General features: G+C 41.0%; 1 protein-coding gene across 4 annotated transcripts; it reads right to left on the bottom strand.

Annotated features, from left to right (window-relative positions):
- Nucleotides 1-493: 493 nt before the first annotated feature.
- Nucleotides 494-20,011, bottom strand: ABO (ABO, alpha 1-3-N-acetylgalactosaminyltransferase and alpha 1-3-galactosyltransferase). 4 transcript variants are annotated; one of them, XM_067541881.1, is made up of 8 exons: nt 19,920-20,011; nt 12,597-12,690; nt 9,325-9,381; nt 8,406-8,453; nt 7,966-8,013; nt 7,182-7,217; nt 6,552-6,686; nt 494-2,267 (listed from the first exon to the last, which is right to left on the bottom strand). In XM_067541881.1, exons 1-8 carry the CDS (start codon nt 19,933-19,935, stop codon nt 1,580-1,582), a joined length of 1,122 nt encoding a protein of 373 aa, XP_067397982.1. In that variant the 5' UTR covers nt 19,936-20,011; the 3' UTR covers nt 494-1,579. The 4 variants fall into 4 exon arrangements, with proteins under 4 accessions (XP_067397982.1, XP_067397983.1, XP_067397986.1 ...); XM_067541882.1 differs by lacking the exons at nt 12,597-12,690; nt 19,920-20,011 and adding an exon at nt 11,828-12,422; XM_067541885.1 differs by lacking the exons at nt 9,325-9,381; nt 12,597-12,690; nt 19,920-20,011 and having other exon boundaries at nt 6,552-6,718; nt 8,107-9,316.
- Between the last annotated feature and the right edge of the window lie 1,672 nt (nt 20,012-21,683).

The following is a 21,683-nucleotide window of genomic DNA, read 5'->3' as shown; positions in this document are numbered from 1 at the left end:
CTGATAACCCTGAGCTTTTTTCATTATAAATGAGATGAAAACTTAAAAATATGATATCATTCTGAGCCAGCTGAGATTGAAAAAATGTATCCAGAAAAACTGCAGCTATTAAGAAACAAGATTAGTTCACTTTACAGAGTCTTTTGCAAGGCGGAGAGCACCACAGGAATGGAAGCTGCAGAACCTTGAGGTGCATTTCAAGTATTCAAGATTAGGATGGATAAAATAAGAGGCAGCCTGAACCTCCTAGAAAATCAAATTGAACCAGAGGAGCAAAAAGTCTAATTAATTTAATTTTTTTACACACAGACACACACAGAGATTTTCACACACACTCTCTCTCTCTCTAATGCTGGTAGTTTTGGCAAGAAATGGTTGGAATCAGCAAAGTTTCTCCTCAACATTTCTTCTTATGCGAAACATGGTGTCATCTTGCAAACCATTCCTCTATCCAGATGTTATACTTATAAAATAAACAGCAGGATCTTTTTCAAGGGATAAGGCAATATGCCTCGTTTATTATGAATACAGACAAGAGAAATATTTCAAAAAGCAAATAGTTGCCTAAAACACTCTCCCATTCATACACACACACACACACACACACACACAGAGTTCTGCAGGAGAGATACAGTTACCAGTCCCTTGTTGCTCGGGCTGAAACCACTGGCCAAGTGGTTCAGACATGAGGGTGGAGCTGGGCTCTGTCGGTCAAGACGATGCTCCTTGGGGTATGCAGAACGAGCCCAAAGTCCAGATTTCTTCTCCCCACTTTTATACTTTATCCATCCCCATTCGTGTCTATGGATTTGTCACGTCAGATGGTTTTCTTGTTTGATGTAATCATTAATTACTTTGATGCTGTAGGGGTGGCAACTTTCCCATCATTCTTTCATTCCTGTCTCACACTTTGGCTGTTCCTGTCTTTGGGTGTTAATTTCCCTGTTTTCCGGGGGTTCTCTTGATCTGGCCATCTGGGTTGTAAAGTTCTTTAAACAAAAGTTTTTTCTTTCCCTCCTGTACTGGAAGCAGTAATTATTTTCTCACTGTTTTATCTCAGCACTCAAACTGCATTCATTCCTCATTCATGCTTACTAAAAATCATTGCATTCTTATTTCACTACATTAGTACATTATCTTGTACTTACTTACTAACATCATAAAATCCTTATACCTACATCAGTTTTATTAATACCATTTTACTAAAGGAAAATATAAGGAATCTTCTTTGCCCTCTCACTGCCCCATGATTTACACATCAAACCACATTCCTGATACGCATTGGGCTCTTCTCTTTACTTGCAAATTATCACAATTAAGTTTCAACATTCACTTAGGAATGTAACAAACAGCAGGGCGAATGTGTCATAAATGTTAAATCACAAAGTGTTAACCCTTAAGCTTCACATAGTATGTTTCAGGCCTGCTTTGGTTCAGGCCTGCTGGGGCCTACACAGAAATAATGGGGATATCAGAAAATGTTATTGAGCTTTACCAATTGTCAATATGTTCTCATCAACCAAGGAAACATATAATATCAGTTATGTTAGTTGGCACGAAGACCTGTCAGAGATGAACTTCATTTATTTCTGATTGCCGCGTGGTTCTTTGGTACAGCAAGAAACCTTCTTTTCTTAAGGATCGCTGGGCTACCCATATTGTTATCCCACATGTATTCTGGGGAAAGTATTTTGGTTGGTTTGTGGTAAAGAAAATACTTGTTTAAGTGACTCTCTTCGTGCCAGATTGCCTCAATTCCTTTGGCTTTGTCCATCATTATGGCTTCATGGCATTTCTTGGTCAGCTTGTAAACCTCCTTTACTGTTCCTCCAAAAAAGCTTCCCATATAGTAAAAGTCACCCTCATCATGGGGCACATAAGCTTGAGAAGCAGGTCGACGTTCATAGGTGAAAGACTGACGCTCAGAGGCGTAGAAACCTGGGTGTAGTGTGCCAAACAAGTTGCTCAAGATCTCCACTCCAACTTGGTCATTAAACCTCATGTCTGCATCAACACACACAAGGTAGCTGACCTCATTAATGAACTGCTGCTGAGAGAAGTAGCTGATCATTTCCATGCGTCGCATAGAGATTTCTTGCCACCTAGCGTAGTTTTGAACCTGGAGAACCACTATATTCCTTCCTTCTTTGAGTGCAACTTTAGGAACTGCTTCAGGCCTGTCTGTGAAAATATAATAGTTCACCCTGTATCCAACCATAAAATACGTCTCTGCGGTTTCTAAAAATTTCTGGAGGAAGACTACATACCTAGAAAAAAGAAAGACATTATCTATTAGAAATAAAAGGCACTGTGGCAGAAGGCTGGAAGAAGGGGACATAGAGAGCAACAAAGTGAAAGGATCAGGGAGATCAGAGGCGCAGAAGAGAGGGTAGGTGAGGAAAATGGTGGAGGTGTAAGAAGGGGCAGAGTTGTGCAGGACCTTGAAGTTGTGGATGAGGATTCTGAACTCAGTGTGGAAAAAAATAAGAGGCAGTGAAAGGACTGATGGGGACTGATGACATGGCTGGAGTCTCAAGAAGATTCTAGGGTGTTAGCTTTTTCTTGTTATTTAGGGAGAGGAAGACAAACTGATTTCTACACAGTTTGTAAAACATTTTGTGATGATCAAAACTATGTAAATGTCAGTTTCTCTCCCTTATGAAAATAGCCAATTCATATAAGATTCCTCTTAAGAAGTAACTAATCACTGTGACTCCACCTAATGGATTTTGTTACAAGCAGGAATTAATAATGCTCATGAACAACAAAAATAATCTTTCTGTTTTTGTAGAAAACAATTTAAAAAAACAACAACTCGTTGCTTGTTTTCTGGTTAGGGTTATTTCTTTCCAAATAATGACGATCATCAACCTTCATCTCTTGAGCCATATTCAGCTGTTCAGGGCATTGCACATGACTCTCCTGGAGTCCATGCTGCAGGAGCAAGTCAGGTCTTAGGTATTGTGCTGACCACATGAGTGCTTTGCCCATGAACACATATGGAAGTGCTGAGAAATAAACCATAGATACCATCCCACTCTGTCCCTCCCAACAGCCAGGAAGGGAGTCTACCTGGGAAGGATGAAGAGCTGACCTGTATCCTGCCAGAATTTGAACCTGTGGTTCTAGGGACATTTAAACATGAAGCACAATCTTGCAAGGTACTGAGCATCTCCTGAGAGATACTGAATATCTTGAACTCTATTAACTTCAATGAGAGATAAGAGCACTCAGCACCTCTCAAGATCGGGCCTTTATTGCCATTTAGCCAGCCTTGCAGTGAAAATGAGGGTGTTTTCTCTTTCATGCTCACATTCCAGTTTCACGTTCCGTCCAGGCAAAATGATTTGCCTGTATATTTTTGAAACATGGCCCAGGTGCAGGTGCATTTCAAAGATGTTCTGCCTCCTTACCTGCTGACCTACAATTGACTTCAGCAGGTGCAGCATGTGTTACAAAAGCTGCCCCCCATGTAGGCAGCTCTGAGCCAAGATCTCTGGCAGTGGTTTGACATCAATGGTTGGGAAACAGCCAGGGCGCTATGACCACAGCACTCAGGATCCTCATCCTGTTAAAGTATTGGAGAGAGCCAGCAAAGGAACCTTTAACAAATATCCATCAAAAGCCCTCAAGAGTAGAGGGGCCAGTTGAGGCACTACTAGCGTACAGAATTCACCTCAAACCCAACAGGAGTGAAGGGGCATTCACAAGGGTTTCACTGCAAATACCCAACCCCCTCCTTCATTTCAAAATGTGAGGGATCAACATGAGAGTTGTACATTGTAGCTATTAGAAATTGACCTCAACCTCATTTGTTGTGTATATGTTTAGCCCCTTTAGGACCCAGTACTAGTGAATGAGAAACATAATGCTGATCTTTGTCCTTGTTTGGCTGCCCTTTATATAGTAAACAGATATCCAGCATAAAGTGAAGATTGTAATTGTTCATTCACGGACATTTCCAATGCAGGTACTGGCCACATGCAGTTTGGTGGGCCAGGAGACCTCTCTGCAGCATATTTAGACTTGCCTGAAGATATTCATTTTTGATTCAAAGCTAAGTATTTTTAATTAAGCCATTTCTCAGAACAAGAAAACATGAAGGTTCCCCAGGAATCCTTTAACAACCCCCACCCCTGAAAAAATTTAAATATGCTTCTTATCCCCAAGATATTATTGTGAAAAGACCCTAATTCATATTGATTCTGGGGCAGTTCCAAACCATTGTGCCAGCACCATGTAAGGGGGTTTTATGTTGCTTAGGGTTCTGCTTTTCAAAGTTCTGATTGTGACGCTGGCTGGATTGGGGGGCGGGGGCATTTATTATATTTTTTTAACATCAATACATCAGAATCATAATAATTCATATGAGATATGCCATGTCAGGTACCGTTAGAAAGGCTATAATGTGCTAAGTAAGATGATAATGTTTATGTTCGTGTGTTACATGTGTAATGGAAGTTATGAATATGTTTGTATCTGTATTTCATATTGTGCTCTGTTTCTGGGTCACACCCCAGACAGGATGGCTGCAGCACTAGCCTCCTTAATGGCCCATTAAAGAAATTCACAGGTACAATGGGCCCAGGGGGAGAAGCCAGGGATATACCTGATGAGTCACCAGGAATTACTCATATGACTCTGGACTCCATCTTATTCCTGTAAATTTCCACAAGCAGTATGACAAAGGCCAAAGAACAAAAAAGGCAGCTGCACCAAATCCATTTTATCTTCAATTGTCTTCAGTCACCAGTCTTCAGTCTTCACCTACCTCTGGATCAATTCATCTACAACTGAACTGAACTTAAGCTGTGAAACAAAGGACTGAGACCCATCCAGGTACTGGATGTATACCAGAGGGACTATATAAGCCTGCAAACTCCACATTTCTACTGGAAACCTGATATATATGGACTTTCAAATCAATTGTATGTGTCTGATTGCTTTAATCATTTAACATTTCTCTTATAGTTTGTTTCTTTCATTTTATAATAAACCTTTAGTTTTAGTTACTAAAGAATTGGCTGGCAGCGTGGTATTTTTGGTAAGATCCAAACTTATATTGATCTGGTACTGTGGCTGACCGTTTGGGGTCAGGAGAAACCTTTTTGGTAAAGAGCATAGAGTTTTAAATAACTGATCTCTTTACTGGACGTGGTGGCTGATTGGGAGCCAGAGACTGAAATGCAGTAAAGGGGGCTGTGTATATTTTTATTTTGGCTTCTTGAGAACCAGTGTGGGGAATCAGAAGCACTATTTGTGACTGGTTGGGCAGTCTGATTTCAGTGTCACCCAGCAGTGCTGGGAGAATCTACTCTCCATTTGCAGCCTGCCCTGACATTGGCATTTTTAGGTGGCTACCCTAGGCACGGATGGGTCACGCTGATTACATGTAATCATTATCAATCCCATTAAACTTTTCACAAGAGTGGGGGAATTAGCCACAGTGCCCTGGGCAAATTCAAACTTCAGTTCCTTCATTCCATCTTCCCAAATTGGCCCTATATTTTCCAAATGGAGCTGCTGTTCTTTGTTTCCTACCTAATTTATTGTGTATATTGACGTACAACATTGAAAAGTTGCTGCATTTCACTGGTGGCCAAATCAGCCTTTCAAAATTGTTATTAATATTTAGCCCGGGTAAAAAATAAAAACCTACTTGTCCATTCTTAACAGGATGATAATGGGAAAATAATTATGATATTTTACTATACTTTGATCTGAGGTCCTTTTGATCTTTAGCAATACAATTTTGCTGTTTGAAATAATTTTGCAAAAAGATTCTGTTCACCTCTAAGAGCTTAGAAAAAACTGAGGGAGTTGAGGGCGGAAGTTGGCAGACAACAGAGCTTGTAAATCCTGGCTGAACCTGTGCTTTATGTGTGACAAGGACTTTGTTGTGGTATGCCTAGCCTTTGGAAAAACTAATATTATTAAACAGTTTCTTAATCTGTACCTTGCATAACAAGGTATTTCACAGGCTATGCTAAGTATTTTCCTTCATGTACAGATCCACTGCTTGGCATGAAAATCAAGTTATTCCTCTGTATGAGGGACTCTTGAAAAATATCTCTTTGTTCCCAGTTACATGGTCGTATTTCTGAATATATTGTTAGCCATTCTCTCCCCCTAAGTAGAATGATAACAGTGTAGAGAGAAGATAGAAGACCACCCATGGTGAAGTCAGCAAAGACTTTGTTCCCAAAGCACAAGGAGAAGTGGAAAGAACATAAGTCCACTTATCATTGTTGTCAGTCCCTCTCGCCCTGACGCACACAACAAGTGGCTTTATTTGATCATATCTCACAGCTGCCAGGCCCTCCTGATTTCCTCCTCCGCCCCATTGTAAAAGCCCTGTCCTTTTCCTGCCACTGACATGTCTTCTAAGTCAATCAGCAGTCTTCCAATGACTCTCCTGCTTGGGAGGGTGAGGTGAACAAGGGAGACACCATCATCCCTACCCGAAAAACAGGTTCCCCCACCTCCTCCTTGATTATACCTCACTTTTCGTAACTAACATCTATACAGTTCTGTAATTAAGCCATGCTCACTTTTTGATAGCAAACACTGTCAGTCCTATGGTGACATTCCTTTGTCGGAACTGCTCATTCAGGATCTCGGAGTTATAGGTCCCTTCCCAAACTATTGGAGCAAACCATGGAGTCATCATAAGGACGTCAGTTCTCCTGTGAGAGAGGAACTTTTCTTTAGAATCACACTGTAGAAGTAAGAAATATGGAGGCAGTTGCCATCTCAACATATAGAAAGACACTACCAGATCCATGTGTTAAATTTCAAAAATAGATAACTAATAGATGTAAAGAAAAACACAACTCCATGAAGTCACATGACATTGTGCAGCAAGGCTATATAATGTATCAGGTTACTAGGATCTTCCTGGATTAACCCTTTCAGACTAAGTATCAATATAAGAAACTATCAAATAATTAATGTTTGCACTGCACCAGCATCTACCCAGCATGCATGAGGATTGTAACTGAACAAAACGTTCTAGGTGTACTTTGTATAAAGACACAGGTATTTCTGCGATTTTGTATGTGTAAGTTAATGAAGAGGAAGACAAGTTCAGAAACTTCCTTAAGGATTTTGGTCAGACTTCAGTCTATTAACTGTAGTTATATCTTTGATGTAACAAAACAGCTATTTTTAGTTTTACTTACGGTGGCTTTAGAGTCTGTGGCTTTGTGTAAATCATTCTAAAAGAAAAGCAAGAAAACAAGAACGATTTCAAGTTAAGGAAAGATTTTCATAGCACTTTTAAAAAATCCTTCTAGAGTTCACAGACAGATAAAAGATTCCCACCACACAGCTCCATTGAGAACTCAGTAACCCATACTCAGGACTCCTCAGGAAAGGGTTTTAGCTTTATTGTAGCTCTGGTGACTTGAGTTTAAATCCTGGTTCAGGTCACATATGAACATGTGTTTAGTGGTCTCTCTCTCTAGTCCCTAATATTGGTTCCCATCACAAAACCTCTATGCAATGTGGCTTAACTGACAATCTATGCTCATGAGAGGCGCAAAGGGAGACATTAAAAGTCAGGAGTGAGGGGGTGTATTAGCAAAGTGATGTGAGCATTCAGGCTTGGAGTAAAGTTTTGCAGGTGGGGAATGAGGAACACTGACAGAGCTGTGTGTGTGACTCAGAATTTGAGTAGTAGAGCTTCCTGGAGGTCAGAACTGAGATCCAGGTTGGTGTAAACCAAGCAATATGACCATCCTTAGAGGAGAATCCATGATATCACTGCTGAGAGCTTTCTAAGTTAGGTAACATCAGGGCTTGTCTAAATTTCAGTGTCATCATACTGTATTGATTCATAATACACAAATGCAATGCTAAAACAGAGTACTGGAGTTCCACAAGCATAGATTATCATCCTTCAGAACTCCAGAGTTCTTCTGAAAGCAGTTCAAACACTTAAAATAAACTAATAAAAAGTTCTACCTTGGTAATTCTATTTGTAGTGAGTCTTCCAGGAGGCAGATATGGTTGCTATGGAGAAAGAACAATGAAAGTAACTAGTCCAAGAAATCGTTGACTTATTTCATATTCACCAGCATGAAAGAAATTAACAAAATATTCTACCTTATTATCTTTGTTTCTTGAAAGTCATTATGATCATGTACAGTTTGTTTGTTTTTTAATAGAAAGAAAATGTTGGAAGTTTAGTTTACCAAAAAATACAACATTATTAGAGCATAACTTGTTTAAAAGTAATACAAGTCCAAGGAAGAAAGACCTGCAGACCTTTACATGAATACACTTTATTGACACAAGTAGTCCCGCTGAAGTAAATGGGAATTATCATATGAGTAAAGGACGTTCATATTAGTATTTGCAGGATCATGTCACAGATATTAAGTGGAATTAACAAAAGGTCCCACCTTAGTAGCTTTATTTTTGTAAAGTCATCCAAGTCCTGGGTATTGTTCCTATGGAAAGAAAGCCATGTCCCATTTAGTGTTTGGGAGTTTTGTTGCTTTTGTTTTTTGTTTTTTAAACACAGCATGGAATAAAATAGTTACTTACCAGAAATTTTAAGATTAATACCATTCAAATATTTAACAGAAAGGAACAAAAGATTGCACCTTGGTTGTTTTATTTCTTGTGCCTCATCCGAGTCATGGCCACTCTTGCCAATGCAGAAGTAGGTGAGGGTTGCATGGTTTGGGGTTTTGTTATGAATATTCTGTCCAGATCTGTTCCCCCAAGTGCAAATCAGGTGATCAAGGCTCACAGATCTTCACTGTAGGTGTTAGCACTGAATGAACTTGGCCTTGCCCAGTTCTTACTAACACGGCAGTCGGGTCATGATTTTGTGTCAAGATCTTGCCAAATTCATGGTTTCCAAGCATCAGCATGACAACAGGTGAAACTCAGCTGTTTTGATCTGTGGCTGTTGGTGTCATTAGAAGGTTGGTAGATGACATGAATATATGAAAAGGCCTTTCAGAGCCAGTTTACAGAAATAGGTAAAGATCCTAGGAGAAATGCTCAGCAAGCATACATCAGCATTGCTCCACTGAAGTCAGTGGAGTGCACATACCAGATGAGGATCCGGCCCCTTAATGTATCTAATTCAGAAAAAGATAGGCACAGGAGTCGTGCTCTCCCCCTCCCCTTGCTCTGAGGAGCCGCTGCTAGTTTAAACTGAGTTTTCATTTGAAATTTGGCAGCAAACCCCAAGTAAGTCAAAGTAGAAGTGGTCAGGAATCTAAACAATGTGGAATTGATTTCCAGAGCTCTGACTGGGAGACCTCAAATGCTCACAAAGTCCAGAAAAATCCAACAGGGAATAGTTACCTCATTGTGTTGCAGATCTGGATTGGTGTGTCCAGCCAGGTACCATTGGACGTATTCCTGGAATAAATCCAAATGTCATGTCAAACATGGAGATCTAAATAACATAGAAACGTTACACTAAAAATCACCTAGTTCAATCTCTAGGTGTCTTTTCACAACTATTTAAAGACACAAATCACACAACAAACCAACCAACCGAGTGGTTTATCCTCCCAATAGAACAAACAAACAAAACCAGCCAAACAAAGGAGAAAATAAAAGGTTGCCAGAGTGATGAGATAGGTGAAGCAAAGCAGTTTCATATCACTGTCTGTCATGCACTGAGAGCATATTCAGTGATATCTCATGGTCTCTGCATCAAGGAGCTTACAGATTAAATCACCATTGGAATGTCAAACTAAGGGCTGTTAAAAGATAACTGAAAAGAGTTATATGGCAATACAGATGTACTGTATTACTGACCATGCTTGTGAAGACCTTACACTCAACTCAACTCAGTTTCTATCTGTCTATGTTACATGATAACGCTTCAGCCTCTGTTTCAAAATGCTCTTTTGTTTTTAAATTTAGTTCATTTTATTTTTTAAAAAAGGGGTGAAAAACACACAGAAATGACCGAAACTTTAAACTAAACAAAAAATTGTTCTGGGGCAAACAAAATGTTTTGTTTGACCCAAAACAATTTTTTTTTTCATTTTGGAAAGAAACTGAAAAAAATTCAGTTTCAGTTTGAACCCAACTGATTTTTTCTTCTGTTTAGCACCCAATCTGAAAAATCAGTTATTCACTCAGCTCTAATTCATAAGGAGGCAGTGCAGTGAAATAGTTAGAATAGAGAAAGAGGAGTCAGGAGAGCTGTGTTTGATTCCCAACTCTGCCACTGTCTGTCACTTAGCCTTTCTGTGCCTGAGTTTCTCCATCTGTTAAATTAGAGCAATACTTCTCCACCTCATAAAGGTACTGCAAGGATGAATCCATTCAAGTCTGTGAGGTGCTCAGATAATGTGGTTTCTTGGTCGATTTTTTTCCTGAAGTAATTGATGTCACATTCACAGGAAACATTACATCCATTGCAATCTCTCTACTACTGAGAGGATAACTATACAGTCCAGGAAATCAACCACCAGATATCAATCAAATCAGCAGACAAAATGGGCACCATTGTAGTCCTCCATCATGATGACTACGTCCACAAGGCCAACAGACAACTCTCTGGCACCACTATGAAGAATCCAAAGAAGACCCAAACCACAATTCACATAGCAATTTAAAGATACCATCAAATCCTTTCTCAAACAACTCCAAAACTCTACAACCTTATCCTCCACAAACCCACCCCAGGGACTTTCTACATGCCTCCCAAGATACACAAACAAGTGAACCCGGGAAGACCCATCACGGCACTTTCACTGAAGGAATTTAAGACTCATAGAGACCACCTCAAACCACTCACCACACAAAGGACCAGCTTCCTCCAAGAAACTCTGAAACATCAACAACCTCCCCCAGAACATCATGCTTGCCACCACAGACATCACCTCCCTATACACCAACAATCCTCACCATGATGGCATTGCTGCCTGCCTCAAATTATATAATGTTCAATGCTCAGAAATCCACTCTAAACACACAGACTCATCCATTTCATCCTCTCCCACAGCAACTTCAGATTTAACAACAAACACTTTGTCCAAACCATGGGAACAGCCATGGGTACTAGGATAGCTCTCTAACCGATTCATGGGCCAACTCAGGAAGAATTTCAATATACCTGAGATACATCAATGGTATTTTCACTTCTGAGCAGATGACCTAAACTCCCTCATAGATTTCCACCACAACATCAACAACCACCACACATCCATCAAATTCTCTCTAGAACACTCCCACACCAGCAGCAGCTTCCTGGACACCACAATGGGCTTCAACAATGGAACCCTACGTAGAAGAAACCCACCAATCACCACACTTAGCTCCACAGATGCAGCAACCAGACACACTTAGAAATCAGTTCAGGCACTCAGATGCCACTGAATTTGCTCCAAAGAGAAAGTTGGGGACACACACAAACACACCTAAAACCACCTTCATCAAACAAGGACATTCCAACAGAGAAGTAGATCACATCATGGAACAGGCCATCCAAATACTGCAGGAGAATCTGCTTCAATATAGAAACACAAACAAAGAAAAGAAAACACTGACTGCATACCCCTACTTGTCACCTACTAACCTACAGTAGACCCAGTATGGGGTATCATCAAACATTTACAATCCATACTTGTTGGGGAGCACCTTTCCCAAATCCTCTTTTCTGGCCTTCAAACAACCCCCTAGCCTCATCACCAGAGGCAAGCATCCCACAAATCAGGACACACCAACTCAAAGTGGCACCAGATCCTGGCAGAATAAGAGATGCAAAATCTGCAGATTTATCTCCATTGCTGCGATGATCAATACCTCTGACAAAACACCTTTCATGATCCATGAGTTCTACACATACCTATCACAACATGGTCTGACAGTGAACCATCAATATCTTCTCTTTGAGTACAGTCTTTCAACCAGTTTTTCATCCACTTTATAAGAGTTTAATTTAGACCATATTTCCCTACTTTGCTTATGAGAATGTCATGTGGGACTTTGTCAAAAGCATTACTAAAATCAAGATATAGCATGTCTTCAGCTCCCCCCCATCCACTAGGCCAGTCACCCTATCAAAGAATCAACATGTCTTCAACTTCCATGCATTCAGCAGCCAGAGCTGGAAGCCTGTTGCTTTCACATTCCAGCTGCAGGAGGAGCAGTACCCTTCTCCCTAGGTATCTGTTGCAGTGAAAGCATGGGGCAGGAGCTCAGTTCTTGGACTTAAACCTACAGAACCTTCTGGAACAGTGGGAAAGCGACCATCTGAGTCACTGTGCCTCTAAAATAACAAGTGCATTATACAAAGTGCCAAATACTATAAGATAAGCACAGGAAGGAATTCAGTGGCTATAAAAGTTAATGATTTACATGCTGCTTTTAGTCACATCCCAGCAGCCCTGCTGATGTCACTAGGATTGCACAGGTGTGACAGAAGAATCTGTTCCCTTACTCCTTTTTCTCCCTAGCTAGACTAAAAGCTGGGGGAATTTGTTGCACTTGTAAGAACCTGGATTTGCACCACAGATGTGAGTTTCTATAGTGTATTTGGGTAAAGTCTTCTGTAACAATAGACACCCTAGGAATGGAGCGATGAAGACTCTTGCTTAGCAAAACAATCTACTTACCAGACGTAGCCAAAGATGAAACACAGCATCGTGATGCAACATATGACATGAACATGACGCTTTCTAAAATAGCCTTTGACCCCTTCTGTTTTCCCTGGAATAAAGGAGATAGGCATGAAATTGGTACACTCTGTTCAAAGCAGTATCAGTTGCCTGCCAATCCAGTTGCTTTTGCCATGCTGCATGGTAAGGCTAAAAGCATGTTTACAACACATGGGGGGAAGAAATTGATTCACACATAGCTAACTCCAGATTCCTTCCACACACTCACTATATAAACCTCACAATAGCCCCATGAAGTGGGTAGGTATTGTGATGTACTGGTTAGTGTACGTGTTGCCACTGCCTTTTACTGAATGGAATCAGAAGTCCTCCTCCAGTTGTCATAGGCACTATATTGCCAGCAGGGAGAATTCTCCATTAGGTTAAGTGGTAGGATCCCTTTCTTTTGAAGGATTTGTTGCAGTGCAGTCCTGGGCACACTGTTGCAGTGAAGTTTCAAGCACTCCTGCTATGTCGTGTAGAGAAAACTGTGAAGCCCAATGTGGCCATGAACTTAACATTAAGTAACATTAAGGACTGCTATGTATGTTATGTTATGTATGGCGATTACTGTTTAATACTATAAGAAGACCCTACAGTTTCATTCAAACAGGAAAATGTTTTTTTAATTTAAAAAAAAAAAAAAAAGTACCCCAGTTGTACAGCTCTCAAAAACCAGTTGTGCATGTTACAAAAGGGAACATTTGGGGTGGGGTATCCATTAATTAAGAACTGTAGTGATCAAATCAACTTGCTAACTGGGCTTTGAAAGACTCAGAATGGTATAAAAACCTCAGTTTTTTTGGAGACTGTCCTTTCTCCTAACGGACACTATTTGAACTGCTGGTGCTGGACTAGGTATGTTGCTTATTCTTAACTCTGAAAAAATGTATATATTATATAATGTTACTCTTTTGTTCACGCTATCCTTACTAAGGATGAGAAGTGTCTTTATTGCAGTGTGATCTATTGATCATGGAAACAACACCTTCAAGCAGCCTTTCACCAGGGCAAGGTAAACCCCCCTATTTTTTAACTATATAGTTGGGATTTAATGCTGTTTAATTTTTAAAAAAACCTGGGTATTAAATAGGTTGCAGGGTGGAGGGTTTGATGCATTTGTGGTATCATACTAACTCAAATTATGTTTGTTCTTTCATTCAAAAGGTGCAGCTACACATCTGCCAGCTTGTCTTTACCCTGTGGTGGAAGGTAAATATTTGCAATTGGTTTTTGAATTTGTGTTTTAAAATGGTTTTTTTAAAAGTTGGTGAGGCCAAGGTTTATTTTATGTGTTTAAATTGACTGTGGGGATTTTTTTTCATTTTGTGCAAAAGGTGGGGTGTTTTTAATGCTTGAATTGTTGTTTGTGTGGCAGGCCTTGAGCTTGTTTGGGCTAAATATATAAAGTAAACTGTTAACCCTCATGTTTAAAAAAAAAAAAAAAGAAGAAGAGTGTTTAACAATTGTTTTCAGATTTTATTTTAACCTTTTAACAAATGTTTTGTTTCTTTTTCTTTATTTTGAGATTTGTAGTTTTTGTAATTGATGATAACTTGGATGGTTTGATATAAAGGCATTTTAAAGAAAAAGTAAAAGTGGTCAAGAGTAAGTGTTTAAACTGCTGAAGGGTAAGCTGCTAAAGCAAGCTTCTGTTAAAACACCATCATGGGTTATTCCTTATTAACAGAATGCCAGTTGATTCATGGCTGCAACGGCATTCACTGTGAATTAAGGGTCAATCCACCTGACGTAAGGGCTGTTGCTGGCACCCAACTTCTTGTAATTTTTATGATTGTTTTGTTGTAGATGTTAGTGCGTCGTCTTGTGTTGTGCATGTGCGACAGCACGGTGCTAGTGTTGTGAAGTTAGATCTCCACGATGGGCTACAAGGTCACAATGGCCACCAGGTTGGAAAAGTCTGTCCCTAGATGCAAATGCCTGTATACTTGTCCCACACTTTGGGGTGTTTGTAAATGGTTCATGAATGCACAAGCAGTCTCCCCATGATCCCAAAAAATCATGTTGTTGCTTCTTTTTAAAAGACGGCAACATATTTGGGTTAAAATGCCATAAGGGTTCAATAATTTTCCAAGTAAGCAAGTTTAACCCCTTGTGTAATGAATATTCATAGTTTATGTAAATGTGGAGTTAACTGTGCAGGTGGCCAAAAGAGGAAAAGATGATCCCCTCCCCACCGCATTTTTACTGTTCTGGACATGCAGCCAAAGTAGAGAGAGCTGGTATGTTTCTAAACATTTTGAGAGCCGATTACAGCAGTTCTGTCTCGTTTGTCTACAAATGAAGCGTGTTGTAAGTTCTGAGCTTTGTTAATATGTGGAAGGAATAACTGTAATTTTGTAACATCTAATTAAATCAGATTTGTAAATCCCAATTTTGGGATACAGAATTTGCAAACCTTAAAATATAACCAAGTACCTTTTTTCTTTTTTTTATATATTGAAAATTAAAAGATTTTCCTTTATAATTGTAATTTTATGAACTAATGTCTAATATGAAGCAGAACTGGTTCATAAAAGAGGTATATTTTTGTAACGACAGGGGACCTACTTCAGTTGTGAGCTCAACTGTTGGAAAGTGAGTGAAAATTCATAAATGTCACAATTACTTATAACAATGAATATTGTGCTACATGTCAGCTCTGTGTTCTTGGGAAACCAGGGCACAGTACCCAGCCTGTCTGACTCACGAAGGACCTCCCCCACCCAGCCTCTGCTTAAACCAGAACTGATCAGAAGAAAGACTTACAAAAGGCAAAAAAAAAAAAGGCAGTGGGAGACACACCTAAACCCCTACAGACAAGGGTGACAGGATTAAAGTAACTCTCCTAGCCTCATCTACATCAAAGATGGAACAAGGAAACATCTCTATTAGCATACCGAATGGAGAACCAAGCTTCAAGGCAGGGATCTCACTGAACTCTGGGATCAGCAAAGCAGGAAAGCACGGCATGATAGGAGATCTCTGCTCCAGATGGTAATGTACCCACACCTGCACACATGCAATTATCAGACCAATTCTAGTCATAGATCCTTTATTAATATCCAAAACACTGAATCTGCCTGATTGCATTGTGAGCTCCCTAGAAGGAACACTGCCCAGAGCCAGGAATGATCACTTTCTATTGTCCAGCCCAAACAAAACAACTCTGGTACTCCCTCGACTCATCGTTTACCCATTTACAAAAACCCTAGTGTTCTCCCTTGAACCATTGTTTCTTCCCTACAAAAGACCCTACCCAACTTCAAAATTCTGTTCTGATGCCTGGATCCAAAAGCTGAACCGCCTGTCTCCACTCTTCTGGGAGCCTTTGACCGGTTCAAGCTGCACTGAGTGATGAGACCCCAACTCTCTCTCTCTCTTCTCTGGTTAAGCCTACTTTCCCCCTCAGACCTAATTTGAGCTCTCCCTTTCTCTCTCTCTCTTTCTCTCACTCCAGATGTAACTTTCTAAACCTGACTTGTATTTAAACTTGGTCTAGATTTCCTCAATACCCCATTTGAAACCATGTAATATTGTAACTGTTTTGTTTATTGGTCTCTCCTTGTATGGCTATTACTCTATGTACCTGGCAATAAAATAATAAATAATAAAATAATCAAGCTGGTTGCCAAACTCTAAACTTCATTTACTTCTTCGTGTTCTCAGCTTCCCTATCTTGCTCTGCAGCAATGCTTCTTTTACCTAAGCCAAAGAGCCCTGTAATGCCCAAAAATCCTGTGGGGTTTGCTCATTAAAGGGGTTACTACCAGAATAATTGTAGAGTGAAAGTGGGGATAGCGACATGCTGAACCTGTGGCATATAAAAGTGGCAGCTGGAAAGTGCTGTTTTGACCCAGTCTGCTCAGACATGCTCTGTTAATCTGTGATTGTGGGTGTGAATGTGGGTGTTTATTTGAGGCTGGGGCTGGAGGAACCCAGTTGTGGGAAACAGATCCTGCAGGACAGCTCCATTGGGAGGGGACTTGTGGAAGGGAGAAGTAAAGCTCCATATAAAAACATAAGTGACACAAGCAGTACATTCATAAAATTACAACCCCCCCCCTCCCTTCCCAGGAAAGTAACCCGTAATAAATGAGTGTGCCCCAAGCTGATGGGCAAATCTGGTAACAGTTGATAGAAAATAGGGCAACAAACTGATTTAGTCCAACCAGAAAGATCCAGTACGACCCAAGGACTGTATTAAGGTAATGACTGGTAAACAAGAGGAGGAAGGAACCAGAAACTAATGAACCAGAATTGAATTATCAAAACACCAAGAACAGCTAGAGTGAAAGGAACAAGTTTCACATGGCTGCCACCCCCACTACTTCTGGGGTGGCCCTTGTTCCACCATGGCACTGCTGAGCCTTCATCGTCCTGGTCCCGAGAGATGTCCTGACCAGACTGGGCCAGAAAGAGGGAACCAGATGACATCCCCATCTCCACCAGCTTCAGCTAAATCCTGAACAGCACCTGAAATGTGAGACTTGAGTTCCTGCTGTCACCTCTACCACCTGCGTCCTTTTCCTTCCCCACATTTCTTCTCTTTCTTTGCTCTTATTTAATGAGTTTCTAACTTAGCCAGCCAAGACTGCATTTTTTTGCAACAATGCTGTGAACCTTTGACCAGAGAGACCGCTAAAAGCAATGGCAAACAGCCCGATGAGGATATAAGTCTGTGGTAACGTTCTTCTGGCAGCAAGGTTCCAAGTGAAAGCCAACACCAGAGACAGAAGCTGCATTGTCTATTTGTGCTATTCTTTTCTCTTGCCTTTTGTCTGTGTTTGTCTTGTTTAAAGAAACCGGATCAGACATTAATAATAACAACAGCTCTAGCCCATCTCAACTAACCTTTGCTCTTTTCCCCAAAATGAGTTATTACTATCACTAATATCATCTAAAAGACTATCAAACAGATGGTTTTCCTTATGAAAACTCCAGCTATAGCTAAAGAGAAAAGGAGGAAGGGGTATTGTTTAAATGCATACGTTACATTTTAAATGCTTCAACTGATTTTCCTTTTTTCTGTATCTTTAATAAAATATTATACCAATTTTTAATGGCATTGGTTGCCATGGGGCTAAGAAGGCCTAGGTCTCTGTATTCAAAACCCCCGAACCATGTTCAGCTGTTTGTATAGTGACAGGGTGGTTAACCCGTTTGGCTCTCTGGGTCCATTTATTCCTTCAAAATTAACATAACAGGTCTCAGTCCCCAAGCCAATGGATAATGGGACTGCTCACAGGCGAATGGGGCTCAGCACCCACTGGTAACACATACAGGCTGGTTAAATGAGCAGCATTCATTGGACAGGACTGGATCCACCAGCACTGCCGATGGATCTAATGCTGCAATGGAAGGGAGTGGCTGCAAGGATACACCCTTCTATGGCTAGCTCCAATTTGCAACTGAAATCTGCTCAAGATCCCATCATAGGCAGCTCTACAGCTGTCCCTTACATGTCAGCTGAACATACTGCCCTGCCCAGCGCAGTCCAGAAGGCAAAATAAATCATAGTCCAATGCTTTTTCAGCAACAACTATGGAAGCAGCAACCAGTTCCTCAATATTTTTAGGCAGCTCAACTCAAATCACACAGTCTGACACTGTACATACATCGGGACAACACCCTGTTCTTTTAAAGTAAGAATCCCTGCTTGATCGAAACTGAACTTTCAGGGGCGTGTTTACTCTCTGGGTTTGGAGCCTGTGATGGTACAGTCAAAAGTTGGGGATAAAATTTTTTTAAAAGGCTGAAAAGCACTCCATTTCTGCAAAGCAACTGATTTCAGAGAACAATCCCTGAGGAAAATTGCAAGGTAACGTCCATGAAATTTTCCATAGTAATTTCAGCCTTCAAAAGGAGGATAAGAGAAATCTGGAGAGAAAGAGAATTCTGTCTTATGAAAGATTCTGGACCGTGCAGATTTGGATCACATCAATTATCAAGAAGACTGAAACGTTTCAGTGTTGGGGCTAGTTCTTAACAAACACAAATTGCTCTTGTCAAAAGATGCTTTTCTCCAGGATGAGCCCAGCTTCAGGAAAACCTTTTGGTTACTGACATTTCCCTGAACAAAGGGTTGTGAATCTGTAGTCTACAGAGGCAAGAAAGGGAGATGTGGAAGATCTAGAAACTCTTATTCAGGTGAGTGATCCTAATGCAAGCAGTTCCACTGACTTGACCAGGGCTACTTACAAGGAATTGCACAATCAAGCTGGGAGTTCAGACTGCCACTTCTATATAATTAAATTTGCAGATGGTAGGTTTTTACCATGTGCTAGATGAATGCAAAGAAAGCTGCAAACCTAGTTGAGAGCCTGGTATTTCTGTGAGTGTTCGATGTTCCTTGGAAATTATTTGTAAAAATACAGAACAACTATGTACCTCAGACAAGGGGGAGGGCAAAATAAAAGTGCTTTTTATATCTGATAGAAAGCCAGTGCAGTATTTTATATGATGCGTTTATTGACAATCTTCCATATTCATAAAATAGATCAAAAGGTATGGGCCCCATCTGCACCCACAGAACTTCCATTGTCTTTAGTAGGTCAGGATTGAGTCTTATATTAAAATATAAAAAACCACATGCAGGTAAAATGCACAGGGACAAATTCTTTCCTCCATTACACTGGTGTGACTTTAGATATGCATGGCTGCATTTTACAATCAGCCAGTTATTGTGTTGCTGTAAATGGGAAGAATTTGGCGCATAAGGAGAAAAAAAATAACTTGATCTACAATATAAGGCTATGCTACGTATCAAAAGTATTTATTGTTCCTATTCCTCTGTGGTTGACAGCAAATTAAATATGTGGAGAAGAAAGTGACGAGAAAAGAGAGAATCAGGAAAAGGATACAGAGAAAAAAGGGAAAGGAATATAAAAAATGAATGCACGCTTAAGATTTCCCTCTTCTACGGACACAGATGTGAATTTGATTTAATTCCTTCAAGATAAGAGGACAAATATTGTTCTTGTATAAAATCCAGTAAGAGCCTAATTCTGAGCTCAACTACCCCAGCGTAAATCGGAACTACTAGAACCAGTGGACTTAATCCAAATTTACTGTGGCAGGTGTAACCAAGAGCAGGATACAGACCTGAGTTAATAGTATATTAGTTTATCTCGAGTATTTAATATCTGGTTTTAAGTTCCTTCTGAGCGTTTAAAACAATGTCTCCCCGCAAACACCACCCCGGCTTTATTTTTTCCAAATCTAAACGAGATTAGATATGACACAATTCATGGAATGTCTTAAAAGAAAATGTACAGGTACCTTGGGCCTTCTGCATCACGTAACCGATTACTCCCACATGAATGAGTGTGAGAAAGCAGGACTGGCAGCGCTTATTTCTCACAGATGTGGACTGGAACGACCTCAAGAAGCTGGGAGCTGCAAGCTCGCTATGAGGGCAGCAGTAGCCCAAATGTCATTTTATATCCCTATTTATGGCACAGTAACTAGATGAGCAGTTTGCTCGCAGAGGATAGCCTATGACACTCCACACGCTCTGACACAGTCCAATCCTGCAGTCCTCACTCACAGAAACTCCCACCACGTCCATGCAATCCCAGTCAGGAGGAAGCTGCACAAGCACGGTGATGTTTGCCATACCTATGTCCTAGAGCCAGCCCATCCCTGGAAGGCAAAGCAGCTCAGGACAGGCTGGGGGTGAGAGCGTACTGCTAGGTGTGCCTTGTTGCTGCTCTAATATGGGACAGCATTCATCAGCTCAGGAGCTAACTGGCAGGGGAGGGACCTCAGAAAATGCCCTAGCCAGCAGAGCATAGCCCTTTGTAACATACATGCCAGCAGGCGTGGTAGCCAGTTCACCCTCCTTGTGCTCCCTCAGGCCTTAGGTAGGAATCTGACTCAGATGTTGCGGGGGTGTAACCCTTTCCTCCAAAGCACTTGTACAAGCCAGACAGGATCTGCCCTTTTAATTTTAAAAGAACATGTCATATGCCCCAAGAAGCCACTTTGAGGCTTTGGCTGCACTAGGAACATCTGATTCCCAACCACTTGGTGCCTGCAGCACACCAAGCTTCCACACACCCAATTAGTCCCAGCAGCACGCAGGTGATCATGCCGTTTAGGGCAGACCTGCTCCGGGCACGGCTAACCGCCAGGCTGCGCTCTCAAAGGCACAGTGCCAATGTGGGCAATACTAGGATTGTATTGTTTTTAAATCGCTAGAGACAATGCTTTGCGTTAAAGGGCCACTGTCAGATCAGACTTTACTCTTCGAGTACGCCATCCTCGTACACGAGCAGCTCAGATTGAAATTTAGAGGGAAGGAGGACTCTTGGTTATTTCTAATGTGATGCACTGGTGACTAGATGCCATGGTGATGCATAACTTGGAACTACAGGTGAGCTTTTGCACTTTTTGCCACTTCTAATTTGATAGGTTTGCAGGTTTTATTTATTTTTACACGTACCCAGAAGCTGCAATGGAGGACACTGGAATAACCGAAAGATCAGAATTCAAAGAATGTTTTCCCATATTAAAACTTTTAAAAATGCATGTGAGGCTTTATGAGAGATCTAGCACTCCTTCCTTCCCCTTTAATTATCTCCCCCCATCCTCTATTAGAGTCATTTACAATTGGTAGGCTAATGAGTTCATGATGTCCCTCCTTTGCCATCCTCTGATTAGAGTCCAGTATGGTGTCCTGGGAACATCCCTGCCACATGTCCAGTCTCACTCTTGGACCAAAACAAGAGCCAGGCCCCAGAGAATCCATCTCAGGTTTTTTAACTGAGGCCCATGTATAGCAGGATGCCCCTGGGAGTTTAATGAATGCTGTGTCGATGTCTATGCAGCACAGACAGTAATAAAGCTCATAGTTCTGTATGTTACTATCAAATTGCAGGCACATGGGCGCCAGGTTTGTATAATTTTTGGTGGTGTCCAGAACGGGTCCAAGCCCCCAGTGGCATACCAAGGGGGGGAGGGGGCGCTAGCCAGGCCCTCCTTGGAGGGACTGCCCCCCCCAGTGCTCACATCCCCAGCAGCTGTGCTGACCCAGCCCCTCCA

Source organism: Emydura macquarii, unplaced genomic scaffold (genome assembly GCF_026122565.2).
Source record: "Emydura macquarii macquarii isolate MOO-44397 ecotype Brisbane River unplaced genomic scaffold, CSIRO-AGI_Emac_v2 contig_691, whole genome shotgun sequence".
In the NCBI taxonomy this organism is placed as follows: Eukaryota; Metazoa; Chordata; order Testudines; family Chelidae; genus Emydura; species Emydura macquarii.
The sequence above is the reverse complement of the archived record's forward strand: the minus strand, read 5'-3'. Positions and strand labels throughout refer to the sequence as shown.

Excerpts from the sequence above, each read along its gene's own strand:
- ABO (XM_067541881.1), bottom strand. Across the intron at positions 9,382-12,596 it reads TTCATCTTTGGCTACGTCTG|GAATACGTCCAATGGTACCT; the intron begins GTAAGTAGATTG and ends GATTTATTCCAG. Across the intron at positions 8,014-8,405 it reads ACAAAAATAAAGCTACTAAG|CAACCATATCTGCCTCCTGG; the intron begins GTGGGACCTTTT and ends CTTTCTCCATAG.